At 41.5% G+C, this 14,259-nt stretch overlaps 1 protein-coding gene across 3 annotated transcripts; it reads left to right on the top strand.

Moving 5' to 3' along the window:
- Nucleotides 1-3,318: 3,318 nt before the first annotated feature.
- On the top strand, nt 3,319-5,825 carry LOC129592222 (fibroblast growth factor receptor 4-like). 3 transcript variants are annotated; one of them, XM_055488200.1, is made up of 5 exons: nt 3,319-3,654; nt 3,762-3,977; nt 4,305-4,638; nt 5,327-5,562; nt 5,685-5,825. In XM_055488200.1, exons 2-5 carry the CDS (start codon nt 3,857-3,859, stop codon nt 5,693-5,695), a joined length of 702 nt encoding a protein of 233 aa, XP_055344175.1. In that variant the 5' UTR covers nt 3,319-3,654; nt 3,762-3,856; the 3' UTR covers nt 5,696-5,825. The 3 variants fall into 3 exon arrangements, with proteins under 3 accessions (XP_055344175.1, XP_055344172.1, XP_055344174.1); XM_055488197.1 differs by having other exon boundaries at nt 3,319-3,682; XM_055488199.1 differs by lacking the exon at nt 5,685-5,825 and having other exon boundaries at nt 3,319-3,682; nt 4,305-4,613; nt 5,327-5,494.
- The last annotated feature ends 8,434 nt before the right edge of the window (nt 5,826-14,259 follow it).

Below are 14,259 nucleotides of genomic sequence, written 5' to 3'. Positions count from 1 at the left end.
AGACTAAACCAGCTTGGCCCTTCAGTTGCCAAGTTCGGACATCGGTCTGCACTTTACCACCTCTGCTGAGCAACCCCATTTACGGCAAACTGTTCTGGTCTGAAGATCGCGAAACGTTAATGTCAGTTATTGCTACAGCAATAACTGTCGTTAACGTGCGATCGGAAGTTTACCGTGTTGCTATGCAGAACTTCCGATGGACGTGGCATATTAAGCTTAATTATATAAGTTGATATGTATTTTATTTAATTTCGGAATAGTTTGAAAAGAATTTGCCGTCGAAAGCGAAAAAAACCCGCCCTCCACACCCTTCTCTTTCTATCACACTGTTTATCGTTTATCATCATATTGTCTATGGTTTATCATTTATCCGGTTTATCAATAAAGGGGTCTGGTCGCGGACGGTTACACAAGCGGTAGACTGACCAGCTTGGCCCTTCAGTTGCCAAGTTCGGACATCGGTCTGCACTTTACCACCTCTGCTGAGCAACCCCATTTACGGCAAACTGTTCTGGTCTGAAGATCGCGAAACGTTAATATAATTTTACGGTCTTTCGTCATCTTTGTGTGGAATACGTATAGTCAGATAACGCATAAGTATATTCGTATCGTATTCAAATAACAAAACGAAGCATTAACACTGCACAAATAACAGCCACTAACAAGCGTATTCTGACCGTAAATACCATTACGTTATATCGAGGCATTACGAAAGCTACAGGCATAAAATCGACTGCGACGGTGTCAGGATAGTGGAGACGATGTACTGTGTCGCCCGTAGACTTACATTCAACTTTGAAATTCTAGAATTCCTTGTACCTTTGTTTATAAGTCTCCAGGAACACCTCAAAAGAAAGAGAATAATTCGTTGTTTCTTCTGATACTAAGTTAGCGCGGATCCGATGCAAATTAGATGCGATATGAGTGTTTTTATTTAACATGGAAGTCTATGGAAGAAGCCTGCACTTGTGGCTATGCTTGTGGTGCCGATTTACTGTGGACGGCTGCAGTCTTCCGACTAAGTTGCTGACTATCTGTCACTATCAGTATGTGAACACTTTCTGAAATACGAGTCCAGAAATTTATGTTTTCACTTGACTTTGTTTCCTGGACTTTAATCATTAAGAAAACAGCCATGGTTGCAGCTTAACCACTCTTTGAAGACACACCAGTACCTTGGCTCTTGGATCCACCATGTGCGAGGCCAAACTGCTTTTAACTCAACTTTTACCGCTAGAATTTTCGGGGACAGTGACGAAACATCATGTTTTTCAGTTTTAAACAAAAAAAACCCATTTAGACGCAAGGAAATTTCGTTCTGCTGGAACGCAAAGAGCGCGCAAGCCTATGGAGTTCGCAAGATCGGTCTCCTCCACCGTGACGTCATCGTACAGGCTGCCAGTTCGATTTTATGCCTTAGAGCTTTCGTAATGCCTCGGTTATATTTATATCTGTAGTATCTGCATACTAGTACTAACTGTAAATCTGTAATTAGTTACTGCACGTCCGCATCCGAGATCTCAGATTAGCCTGATATTTAGACAGGAGAAATATGATTGTAATCGGGCTAAACAAGATGAGATATGTAGATCATTATGACCAATAATTTGTCATGTCGAGTTACTTACATTTGGCCCCGCTTTCAGTGAACTGTTGCATTTCATGGGCCGTAAAATTCGAAGCGCGTTCTACTGCTTTCATTAAGCAACGTTTTAGTCTCGCCGTTGTAAAAGGAAATGCTACGGCTGTTTTGAGCACGTTACCTTTTAACCCAAGAGAAGATCGAGATTTTGTTTGTTTTTTTAATGTTTAAATTTTAACTATTAAGTGGTGCACCGGCGCCTGCAGTCATTGTTATTGTGGTGGCTATTGCCCATTAAATGGATAATTACAGAGTTACAGTCGCCGGATAGCTATATTCATGAACAGCCAAACTTAAAATCAGAAGAGGCAGCGTTTAACTTCTTATCGAAAATTGTTATCTTGGCCTACTGAATGATATACAAGTACAACGCCTTCGGACGACCTTTAAGTTTAAACAGGGTGCGGCTTAATCAAATGCAATCTGAGAATCAAATGAAAACAAACTCTACGGTTTGAATTTCAAGTTAACAAAACATTGCAGTTACTGCATGTGAAGTTAACAAAACATTGCAGTTACTGCATGTGAAGGTCTTCCTGTACATGGATTTTCTGTTTCTTTGTAGTATCGCTAGAAAAGCTTGGTTGGGAAACTTCGTTACTGTTACAAGTTCATTTCATTGATTTATTGAAATGGAACTGGAAATTATTCGCCAAGAAACTTTCGGCCGTAGCTGCACATATGATTATAGGAGCAGTGGTGATTTCGTTGCTAGAGGAGCTTTCGGAGTTGTGTACAGAGCGACAATCACGCATCGGGGCGATTTCGTGGGAGAGCAGACTGTAGCGGTCAAAGCCGTTCATTTAGAAAAGAGCTCAGAAATCGGGACGTGCGCAACCAAGTGGGAAAGGTGCCTAACCAGGCTGAAAACTCTCTTAGCCATTGACAACATGAACCTGGTGGCCTACCATAAAATTACAGTTACCAAATCATTGGGAAGAACTTCGATTGAGCTGATGATGGACTACTACTCTGGTAACCGGAAACTGGTATTCCCAATCGCAGTTTAATGTGACAATAAGCTATAAACGTATGTACGAAAGGCGCACGTTTAGAAAATGCGTAATAATACTGTAATACTTTAGTTTCTACAGAGCATAGCCATGCACATGGTACGTACTATGTAGTATGTACAATTAACAATACAACATGGCCGGCTGCAGCATACTTTCACGATAACTTAGTTGTAATGTATTGCTTGTTTGTTGCCAGCACAACTGCACAAGTAATGTTTTAGGTGGTGATCTTGCGGATTATTTAAAAAGACTTATCGATAACAAAGAAATGCTGGATCTAAGTACAGCTGTCCATTACGCAACAGACATTGCACAAGGACTCAGTTTTCTGCACCATCGGAGCATCATTCACGGAGACCTGAAGCCAGCAAATATACTTATCAAGAATTTAGAGGACGGTCAATGTAGGTTGCTGCTCGGGGATCTAGACGATCTGGTACAAATGCAGCGGAGTGTCACATGCACGGATGATATTACCCATCTCCGCGGTACAATACGTTTCATGTCTCCTGAAATGCTGAGGAAGTTTTCGGAAACATCACCAGAACCGGAAAATCCTGGACGCAAAACAGGCATCTGGAGCTTGGGCTGTGTTATGCTGGAATTAGCAGGCTGCATTCTAGGCAGCGATAAGAAATGATTAAGGAAAAACAACTTCCAGAAAATGGAAGCCGGAAACAAGATGGGTGATCCGGTTTATGCAAGAGCGTCATAGACGGATACGTGCCATATCTCGCTGATTGGGATTCGCTGCCGACGGTCTTGGTCACGTGCATCGAACAGTGTTTGTGCATGTTCAGCGTGAAACGTCTGCAAGCGGATGAACTGCTTATAAAACTTAATCCGTTAAGAAGAACCAAAGCTACCAATAAAAGCGTTAAACACCGAAATCCATTCAAAAGACCTTTAAGCAATGGTGGTCAAGTCACGAGTGCACGTGATTACCGTCTCGCAGTTTTAAAAGCGGTATCTCCACATACCCTGGCGATGTTCGAGGTACCACGTTGGTCCATCGCTTTACAAAGTATACAGACAGTGCATAGCTTTTGTATTCACATTAACTACACGCAAAAAAAGCAAACTATCTTGGTTTTGTATTGTAGAAGATGTGCGTCTCGGTAGCGGCCAGTACGGACACGTTTATCTGGGATGGCTCGAATGTGCACGCACTAAGCGGCAGCACCGTATAGCAGTAAAAATGCTGTTGGATGAATCCCGTGACCACCAAGGAGTCGCAGCTTTACTTGCTGAAATGACAATCTTGATGAACATTGGGCGGCATCCGAATATAATCGGTTTGGAAGGCATTGTTCTTATACGTGCGTATAATAAGTTCTGTATCTTTCGTAATTCTAGTTGCTTAAGTACAGCTTGAATCAGAAAAAGGACTTGTCGGCTTGAAGACGTATCGGCTCGTAGCAGACTCGGCCAGCTACAAGTTTTTTTTAAGGCGTGTTAGTTTGAGCTTGTTAATAATAAGCAATAAGGTATTTTATCTGTATAAGAGCCGTACTCGAAGTTTAACAAACTGCACCGTTATGTAAGTTTCGCCATTTTATTCAAATTTGGTACCATGTACAGGCACGCTGTCGATAAATCTGCAGTGCAAAGGCAATCAATAAACCACTGACAGAAGCATTTTGTAGAAGGGTTTATGACACTTTTGGAGTATTGTGAGCACGGATCATTAGATGCCTACCTCAGGAAGGCAAAATCTGACCTCTTGATGGATGGTTTGGAATGTGCAATGGGTGACTTTGGAGGTTACACATACGCATTGACGGATTTTGCCCATCAGATCAGCTGTGGCATGGAATATCTGTCTTCCAAGAATGTAGTCCATTGCGACTTGGCCGCCAGGAATGTTCTGCTATCCAGCAAAATGAAGATAAAAATTGCCGATTTTGGGATGGCGAATCAGCAAACTGAGCAAATACCGTTCGAACTCACCTGTGGCACGTTTCGTACCAAAGAAAAAAAGTGAAACGTTTTTTCTCTCCTTGTAGTCACAGTAGACATCTGTATACAGGCTGTAGACACCCTGTAGACCCATCGGTAGTCACCTGGTTTCTTAGGATGTATACGGCGTGTCTACAACGGTGTCTACAGGTTGTCCACGGATGTCTACCGCTGTATACAGGCAGCCCTTCTTAGATTCAGCTCGATGCTCTGCCTGTATACACCGGTAGTCATCTGTAGACAGCCCGTAGACACCACTGTAGACATACTGTAGTCACCTGGTTTCTTAGGTTTCTTAGGTTTTCTTAGGATGTATACAGGTTGTCTACAGGTTGTCTACAGGGTGTCTACGGATGTCTACTGCTGTATACAGGCAGACCTTCTTAGACTCAGCTCGATGCTCTGCCTGTATACACCGGTAGTCATCTGTAGACAACCCGTAGACACCACTGTAGACATACTGTAGTCATCTGGTTTCTAGGATGTATACAGGGTGTCTACAGGTTGTCTGCGGTTGTCTACAGTGACTACAGGAAGGAAAAAAACGTTCCAGTTTTTTTCTTTGGTACGAAACGTTCCATATATATCGAACTCGAACGAAATAAGGTCGGCAATGGGTACCAGAATAAGATTTTCAGTTGACACATGAATGCCACTAACTACAGACCGTATAAAAGCTTTTATACTTTAAAGGCAAAAGCGTTTTTAGAGTCCCTGTGTGCTACCATTTTACTGGATGGCGCCTGAAGCTTTGGATAAAGACCATCGATTGTTTTCGGTGCATAGCGACGTATGGTCGTTTGGTGTGGTCCTCTGGGAGATATTTTCGATGGGCGATATTCCATACTCTGCCGAATTTCCCAACGGATTTCTTTATGCTCATTTCCGAAGTTTCCTTCACGACGGCCATCGACTGCAGATACCGGAGTTGTGTCGTAATAAGACGTAAGCACTGTTGTACTTTATTCTTGTGCGTCGTATATTTATATACAGATACGTGTACATTTGTACAAGCGCTTCAGTTGGCGGCGAATGGTTTATAGTCTGCCGTCTTTCATTACTTGCAGTGCAGTACTAATGTCGGCATGCTGGCATATCAACCCTAAATGTAGGCCGAAATTCTCTGAGCTACGAGAAGAATTAGAGGCTATCCAAGAGGAGCATGCTTTGATGACTGGAGCAGCGGATCAGTCTGGGTCAGTGTTACCAAAGCAGCTGCCAACCAACAGTGCTATTACAGAACGTCCTTTGAACCCGTATCTGGAAGTGCTTTAACCCGCCAGCGTCCAGAACTTGTATCGGTTTTCTATGCTATACTATGTACTCGGCTAACACCAATGGGCGTCAACGGGCAGTGTACTGCATGTAAAGGTTGGCACGTTATTCATATCATCCAAGTTGTGCAATGTTAGGTTCGCTAATGTTTTTCTGCGCTTGTTCTGTGCCATGTTCTAAGCTGTCATGCTCCTAATTGCAGCCGCTTGACATTTCCCTGTATCAACTGATATCGCGCATTTCGGCAACGCCAGAATTGTGCTTGAAACCAGGCGACAATTTAAAAGTATTAAGCGACACACGGACGCGAACTATGTCGGCAGTTATTGTCACGATCTGTAATTATCACTCTGCAAATAACTTGAAAACAACCTTGCGTGGACGTCGTACTGACGTCGTATTTATCAATACGACGTCAGTACGACGTCTACGTGAACAAACATCTGGGCAACTTCAATGTAAGTAAAGCTTATGACATTCTGAAATTAATCGTTGATTTTTCATTTTGCTAGTTAACACAAGTTTAACGCTGCCAAATAAAACTTAACAGAAAAGTAGCTCCGCACCAAAACCTTTTGAATGCCTTTATTTTGCTTTCTAATGTTGTGCGAAGATTGGTAGCACATCTGTACAAACTGAACACTTAATTACGTCTAATTTTTCATTTTTAAACTGTAACTGTCTTAGTGCGGCATGCACAAAGAGCTGGAAAAACCAAAAGTGACTACTCTAGTGGCTAGTGTCCAGAACCTGAAAATATGGTTTGACTCATTTCCCTGAGATTTCGAGCGCACTCCGACAATCCGGCAAATCCAGACTCGATTTGTCGGATTATGGCTGTTTTGTATTGATAATTCATCGCGTAGCAGATTACCTAAAAAACGGTTACACGCAGCGATTTACGATTTCGTTCTAATGGTACTCGTATTATGCAGACTTCAAATAGTAGAAGCAAAATATGTAGGATATACAAGGCCATACAATGATTGAGTGATATTTACCTACGTATAACGACCACGTCGACCAGAAATTTTAAACCGACTGTTCCCTTACCGGATTAAACGTATATCCTAACACGTCACCGCAGATATCCAGAGTACAACCATGGGTGCATTGAAGAAGGCATCTGGGACGATCGCAACCGCGACAGGTACCGCGCACATACACAAAGTACTGTATTCCAGGCAAACACGGCGAACACCATATTCGCCATACGGAATTTTCTCTTCAACGCTCGTTGTCGAGCGGTGCGACCCTCAACTATAATATTGCTTGAAACTTCCGATCGCCGTTTGGGGATCATGAATACGTTTACAAAATCAAGGATATCACACATGATATGGTTCACTCAGTTCTGGATCCATGTTGGTCGGTATCGGCAAAAAATGATTCGCTCCTAGAGCTTTGTGCTATAAATAATTTAAAACTTCCCTACTTTTGTTTGCCTTGTTATGGCCGTCTCATAAGCGTCGTTCATTATATTGAACAGAAGAACTTTTTTATGCGTGTATTCGAAGATATTCACCAGATATATAGAAGTTTTCGCAACAGCGTTGCTGGAAAAAACTACTGTACGTATTTAGTCTCGATAGTAATATACTAATATATTAACACCAAAAAGAACGGTAAAAAGTACATGATTACAATTGTTAGCGCGCCTGATCATAAAAACTTCTCCGGTTTATAGGTCGTACCGCGTATGAGTCGCTTCATCGAATCGGGTAATTAGTCAAGATGGCACCGGTGATGAAAAAGTTGCCACAGCCCACCCCGCTAGGCTACAAACCCGAAAAAATCGGAATGCCTCATTAGTCTTGTTATTTCGACTTGCTGTTTTCTGTTGCTAGTACAGTATTATTTGGCGCAAACGACTTGACTTTCGCAAGCTCTGTACTCTGATTGTGCAAACGTTTTAAGCTTTCTGGTAACATTTGTTATTAACTTATGCTGAGAGTACAGCGATTGTCAATAATCAACCGGAGCGCGGCGAAGGTCCTCTAATTCAACAAAACTGGGAATCTGTCTGTCTGTCCGTCCGTCTGTCTGTTACGGAAGTGGCAGGTCACTTCCTTATTACGTCATCACTGCCTTATTCCGCATCTTCCTTATTACGTCCTCCCTTCCTTATCCCGCAACTTCCTCATTAGCGTTCCCATACAAGGTGCGGGGACGTAGTAAATCAACATACCGATTCCCAGCAATCCCGAAGACGTTAGGCAACAACGCTCAATGAGTAGGGAGCGAAACAAAAGTGCAAAAAAATAAGGTCATACAGGCAAAAAACAGACACACGTCGACAAGTGGTTAAAAAATTTCAGGAGACAAACAATGCTAACTTGTACAGCGCAAGTACAGCGCACAATGTCTCGGACACTAACCGCCGCAAAGTTGCAAACATTCGTGCTGCGCTTTGGAAGGTGGTGCTGGTGGTAAAGGGACTGGTAGTGATTATGACGGTGGTACTGTACCTACACAGTTTACTTAGATTGCTAGGTTTTGCTAGGATTCTTAGTTTCTCATTTGTTTTTTTACGATGTCTTAGATTACATGGGGTTTCTCAGTTTGCTAGGGCTTCATAGGCTTGTCAGCTTTGTCGATTTTCTTTGTTATTGAAGTTATTTTCGTGTTTTTTTTGTGTTTCGGTGCGTACCAGGAAAACTACACCTGAAGCTTCTAAGTCGCAAGAAAACGGTTGAATTTGAGAAAATTAAAACAGCAGGAAAGCCTAAGAATTTAACAGTTAAACATAGAAAACCTGAGAAAAAACATAAGACTTCACAAGTAAGCTTAGGAAAACATAAAACACATTAGAAACTCGAATACGGAGAAGTAAGAAAACTGTGTAGTTACCCCACCACTAGCATAACCACTGCCAGTACCTTTACCATCACCAGTACCACTAATCTTACCAGAACCAACCACAACCACTACCAGTACCATTAACCAGAACTGCCCGGAACTGGACTGGGTGCAATGCCGAAGTGCACTCGAAATGACTGATATTTGCATACGTGAAAGATCGGTTGGTCATCCATGTATAGAAAGTTGAATAATTTCGAGTTTTTAAAATTTCAATTTTGCCTTGATGGCTACACGGCAGTGAACACAAGTCCGCTAGAAAGTCGTGTGGTCAACAGTTATTATGTAACGCGCCACAGGACTCAGAGTCTCAGGAAGGATGTGCGTGCAACCAGTAATAAAAATATGAAACCTTTCCAACCGCTTCAATGGGTCAAGCAAAAAGAAAGTTTAACTGGATAAAATAAACTTTTGAAAATGTCATAATTAAGTCATATCATATGGGAGCTTTGGCCCGTTAACAAAAACGCATCGATAGATCATATGCTCTGTTGTCTGTATGCGTTGACAAACTCTCCACAATTCTTAACGCTGCGCTCCGGCCTACCAATGCACGCAGTAGTGCATTTTCCTAGTATACATGTTTAATAGTATTACTGATTTCCCCAAAACTATCGATTGGTGTGACGGAAAAACAATGCTGATGTCATGCCGAGCAGTAATTAAAGTCCACATGGAAAATACCGACCGCGGTCTCTCTCTATCTCTCTTGGGCGGAATGAACGCTTCCTTCTCATATTTCAACCGACTTTCACGGGATATGAACAGCAAAAGCGACACTGTTCGACATCGGCAACAGTTTTCGAGAAATAGATAATTTTACCTATGCTTAATTTCTAGGTATTCAGTGTCTCGTTTGACGTCACCACCAAGGCATTACTAGGATATGCTGCTCGCGGAGGTGCAGTTTACGTAGGATTCGTCTGAGGAGTGCTAACTTCTGTTGATCATGTTCGCCGTTTGTTTTTGCGGAAATAACCTTTGGTGTCGGCTAACGTCACTGGTTAATTGCCGTTACCAATTCCTGTCATTTCCTGAATTTGCATGCGATTGAAAGTGCCGCTTCTCGTTTTCAAAACACTTGCAATTTGTCTGCGTTGGTTGATTCTGTATGCTGTAATATGTAGTGCAACATGATATCTATATTAGCAGTACTGTGCCCGAACTTCTAGTTATTAATATCACTCTAGTGCAATTCCTAAATGGATAAACATATTATGGCAACCCTTGTTAGCTGTTATTAACTGGAATGTTTATTAACTTTAATCAGTATGTTAGACAAGCGACAACGCCTTACGTGTGCATGATCTAAATAAAAGATCCAATTAGCATGGGACGGAACAGTTCCCAAAACACTTTGAGCATTACCACGTTGAATCTCGAGACTTCGACGTTGAATAAGAAAACAGGTGGAGCGGCTTTCTGAGTTAAATAAAACAATATACTTAGGTAAACAAATAATATACGAAGGTAAACTGTAAACATAACCAAAATCATGCACTTCTGTATAAAAACGACACAACGCACGCAGGGTGCTTTTCGCTATTGTACCGTATTAGCAGCACCACAGCTAAAAAGGTAACGTACTCGTACAGTAACTGAAGAAGTTGTTTCGCAAATAGGGCCGATCTGGAATGAGAATGACAGCGATGTCTTTACCTAACTAAACAAATCAACAGCCATTGGCCTAACTCTACTATACAGTACTTTCGAAATCCAGCTAAAGCACTTCCAGATATGGGTTGGGAAGACGTTGCGCATCAAGACGTGAGAGCGGCAGGTTCCTCGGTAACAATGGCAGACCCGCTCGTCCAATCAGCAGTATGTGTTCATCCTGAATAGCTTCAAGTTGTTCTCGGAGTTCACCAAACGTAAGCCTGTTTGTGGGTTCCATGTGCCAACATGCGGACATCAGTGTAGCACTAAAAGGAGTACAATGATGCACCACATCCTAACACGCGCTAACGCGCATCAAAAAGGAACCAAGTGAAATATCTGCATTCTTTTGTGCTTTCGTTGAACCACTAAAATCCGTTTTTAAAAAGTTACAAGGGTAAATGATAAGATAAAAACATAATAAAACAGTAGGGTAAAATTCTGAATTCGAACAAAATCAGGCTTACGTCTTATTCCGACATAAAAGTGGTATTTGCAGCCGATGACCTTGCTGAAGAAAACTCCGAAAATGGCCATAAAAAACTCCATTGGGAAATTCAACGGAGTACGGAGAATCACCCAAAGAAAATATTTCCCAAAGCACCACGCCGAACGACCATACATCACTTTGCTCCGAAACATTCGATCGTCTTCATCCAGCGTCTCAGGCGCCATCCAATAGAAAGGCAGAATACTGGGATACTATGAAAAAGTCAAAATAACTATATATAACTGGGAAGTATGGTCGGTTTCTTTTAGCGATTTGGTCCGGTACATAGGAGTGATAGGACCAAATTCGTGTACATTCCACGGGAACTTTCGAAATATTTGGAAAAACGGTTTATAATGTGATTTTTGGTACACCTGAATGCATTTAAACGTGATTCACCCATAACTTTCCAACCGGATGTTGCGCTCGCAAACAGTAATACAAATCCTTTGGCTACAAAATATCATAAAACAACGCTAATGCATGTTTGGGAGTCCAAGGAAGTACACGAATTTGGTACCGGGCCAAATCCCTTAAGGAATGTAAGGTCGTAATTGCAGACCTTATTTCTATGGAGCTCAAACCGTTCCTGCTGTTTTGCCATTCCAAAATCGGCAACTTTTATTTGCATTTGGCTTGTTAACAAAATATTCCTGGCTGCTAAATCGCAATGCAACACATTATTTGCAGATAAATATTCCATCCCACCGATTCCCACGGCTGATCTGATGAGCGAAATCTGTCAGTTCGAATATAAAATGCCCTGTCGACGACTCCTTGCAAACGTCGAATTTTATCCTTCTGAGATACGCATCCAACGAGCCTTGCTCACAATATTCTAACAGTATCATAAATCCTTCTAGAAGCAAACAGAAATTAATAAAAAAACACGAAGTGGCGTTTTCTTGGCTGCTTCGCAGTCAGCGAAAACATTCCGTCGCGGACGTATTATTCGTGTACTATAAATTTGTAATCTGTTTCTTTTATTGGTTTAGTTAGCAGGAAGAATTATAAACATCACAGTTAAAAACGTTATAAAACAAAATAAAAAAAACAAATTATAAAAAAACAAATTTGTAATTAAAACAAATTTGTAATTAACGGTATAGTTAGGGACCATACACAAACTACGTACAGAACGAATTTTCGGGAACGTAGTTTATTGATAGTCCCAGTATCTTCCTTTGTATCTTCCTTACAGTATCTTCCTTTGTGTAACTTGATGCTTGTGCTGTGCTAAACCACCCCCCTAAAATGTGCGAATCAGAATCGTGTAACATTTTGGTTACAGACTTTCCATAGACCTGACGAAAACAAGCCGTAAACTAGATAGTGTACAAAGACTAGTCTTTGTATTTATTCTAGTTTTAACCGACTGCCAACTGGTGTCAGTCCGCTCCGGAAAAGATAGTACGACGTACAAACTGTCAGATCACTGACTTAAACGTAGGAGGTTCTGATGAACAAAAAGCAGGGAAACGATTATGGAATAGTATAGAACGTACTTATGGAATGGAAGAGTATAGAACGTACCGTATATTATATTCTTTGTAGATAGATACAGAGCTTAGAATAGTATAGAACGTACCGTATAGTCAAAACAAAAATTTAAATTTGAATCTTAATTTTTAAAAACAAAAGTTTAAATTTCAAATAGTATTACGCGATTGCACCTTTGTTTTTTGATGGCTTTTCGCCCAATAAAAGAAGCCCACTGTGATCTATTATATATTTCAAATATTGCAAATGTACTGTTATTATTTATTTAATACTTACGGTTAGCAAAATATAGTTGAGACAATACAAACATAATACATACGTGTAAAAACGATGCCTTTTAAATCAATAATATTTGGATGTTTTTCAATGGTCATCAAAATCGTCATTTCCGCTAGAAAAGAGGCAACACCTTGATGGTCGCGGGATTCGTCCAACAACATTTTCACTGCTACGCGTTGTTGCTGTTGAGAATTCGCGGATTGTAACCATCCTAGGCAAACATTTCCATATTGGCCAGTGCCGAGACAAACATCTTCTGCAAGGAAGAAACAGCAAAGTTTAACGGTTTCGCGTTAATGCTCTACCTGGCTACACAGCGCTTCGCGCCAGTGCCTTACTTTGCAAAGCGACAGACCAACGTGGCACTTCAAATGTCCCTAAGGTTTGTTGGGATACCACTTTTAAAAGAGCGCGACGGTAACCACTTGTTACATGAGCACCGCTGTGTGAGGGCCCTTTGTTCTGATTTCGTTGTTTAACCTTTTTTATAGATTTGGCAATTTTTGACGGGTGTTCTTCCATGAGTTTTCTAAGCAACTCATCTGCAGATAATCGTTTCCCGCTGGACATGCATAAGCACCGTTCGATACAAGTGACCAACACCGTCGGCAGCGAATCCCGATCTACTAGATATGGCACGTATCCATCAATGACCGATTTTACAAAAACCGGATCACTAATCTTATTTCCGGCTTCCAGTTTCTGGAATTTATTTTTCCTCAGCCATTTCTTATCGCTGCCTAGAATGCAACCCGCTAATTCCAGCATAATGCAGCCCAAGCTCCAGATGTCCGTTTTGCGCACTGGGTTCTCCGGTTCTGCTGATGTTCCGGAAAACTTCTTCAGCATCTCCGGAGACATGAAACGCAGTGTGCCGCGAAGATGCGTAATATCTCCAGTGCGTGTGACACTGCACTCCATTTGCACGAGGTCATCGAGGTCACTGATCAACAGCCTGGTCTGGCCGTTTTCTAATCCTTGATGAGAATATTTACTGGCTTTAGGTAACCGTGGATGATGCTACGGTGGTGAAGAAAACTTAGTCCCTGTGCAATATCCGTTGCGTAAAGAACAGCAGTAACTCGATCCAGCATTTCTTTATTATCGATGATCTTTTTTAAATGATCCGCAAGATCACCACCTGAAAGATATATGCTTTTCCAGTTATTCCTCCTTGATCTATCCTTTACTTGTGCGAACAAAAAGCAATATGACTCAGTTAACTTTCAGAACGCTTACACTGTAGCAGGCCGTATGTATACCGTATTTTACTACTTGGTGATCCTTCCCGATTTAGAACCCGGTACGGAACAGAGAGTATAAACCCATTTCGTGCCGTTATGAACTTATTGTGACCCGTTCTAAAATACCAATCCGGGGCTAGTAAAACGCGACAGAATTAAATGGTTGCTAACGGTAAAAGTGAAACGCTGTTTTTACTTTACGTAAAGCAATACTACATTGTGTTTTCTCGCACACATTTGATTTAGGATCACAAACGCTCGTCCTTGGTATATTAGTGGTTACTGACTCACTAATGCGTACTAATGCGAACTACAGAGGTACCTATCAAATACAATACA

Source organism: Paramacrobiotus metropolitanus, unplaced genomic scaffold (assembly GCF_019649055.1).
Source record: "Paramacrobiotus metropolitanus isolate TYO unplaced genomic scaffold, Prichtersi_v1.0 Parri_scaffold0000050, whole genome shotgun sequence".
Taxonomy (NCBI): Eukaryota; Metazoa; Tardigrada; class Eutardigrada; order Parachela; family Macrobiotidae; genus Paramacrobiotus; species Paramacrobiotus metropolitanus.
Note: the sequence above shows the minus strand (reverse complement) of the source record. Positions and strands in the feature narration are given on the sequence as shown.

Excerpts from the sequence above, each read along its gene's own strand:
- LOC129592222 (XM_055488197.1), top strand. The coding sequence starts at position 3,451 with ATGTTCAGCGTGAAACGTCTGCAAGCGGATGAACTGCTTATAAAACTT. Across the intron at positions 3,683-3,761 it reads TTGGTCCATCGCTTTACAAA|AAGATGTGCGTCTCGGTAGC; the intron begins GTATACAGACAG and ends TTTGTATTGTAG. Across the intron at positions 3,978-4,304 it reads GGAAGGCATTGTTCTTATAC|AAGGGTTTATGACACTTTTG; the intron begins GTGCGTATAATA and ends AGCATTTTGTAG.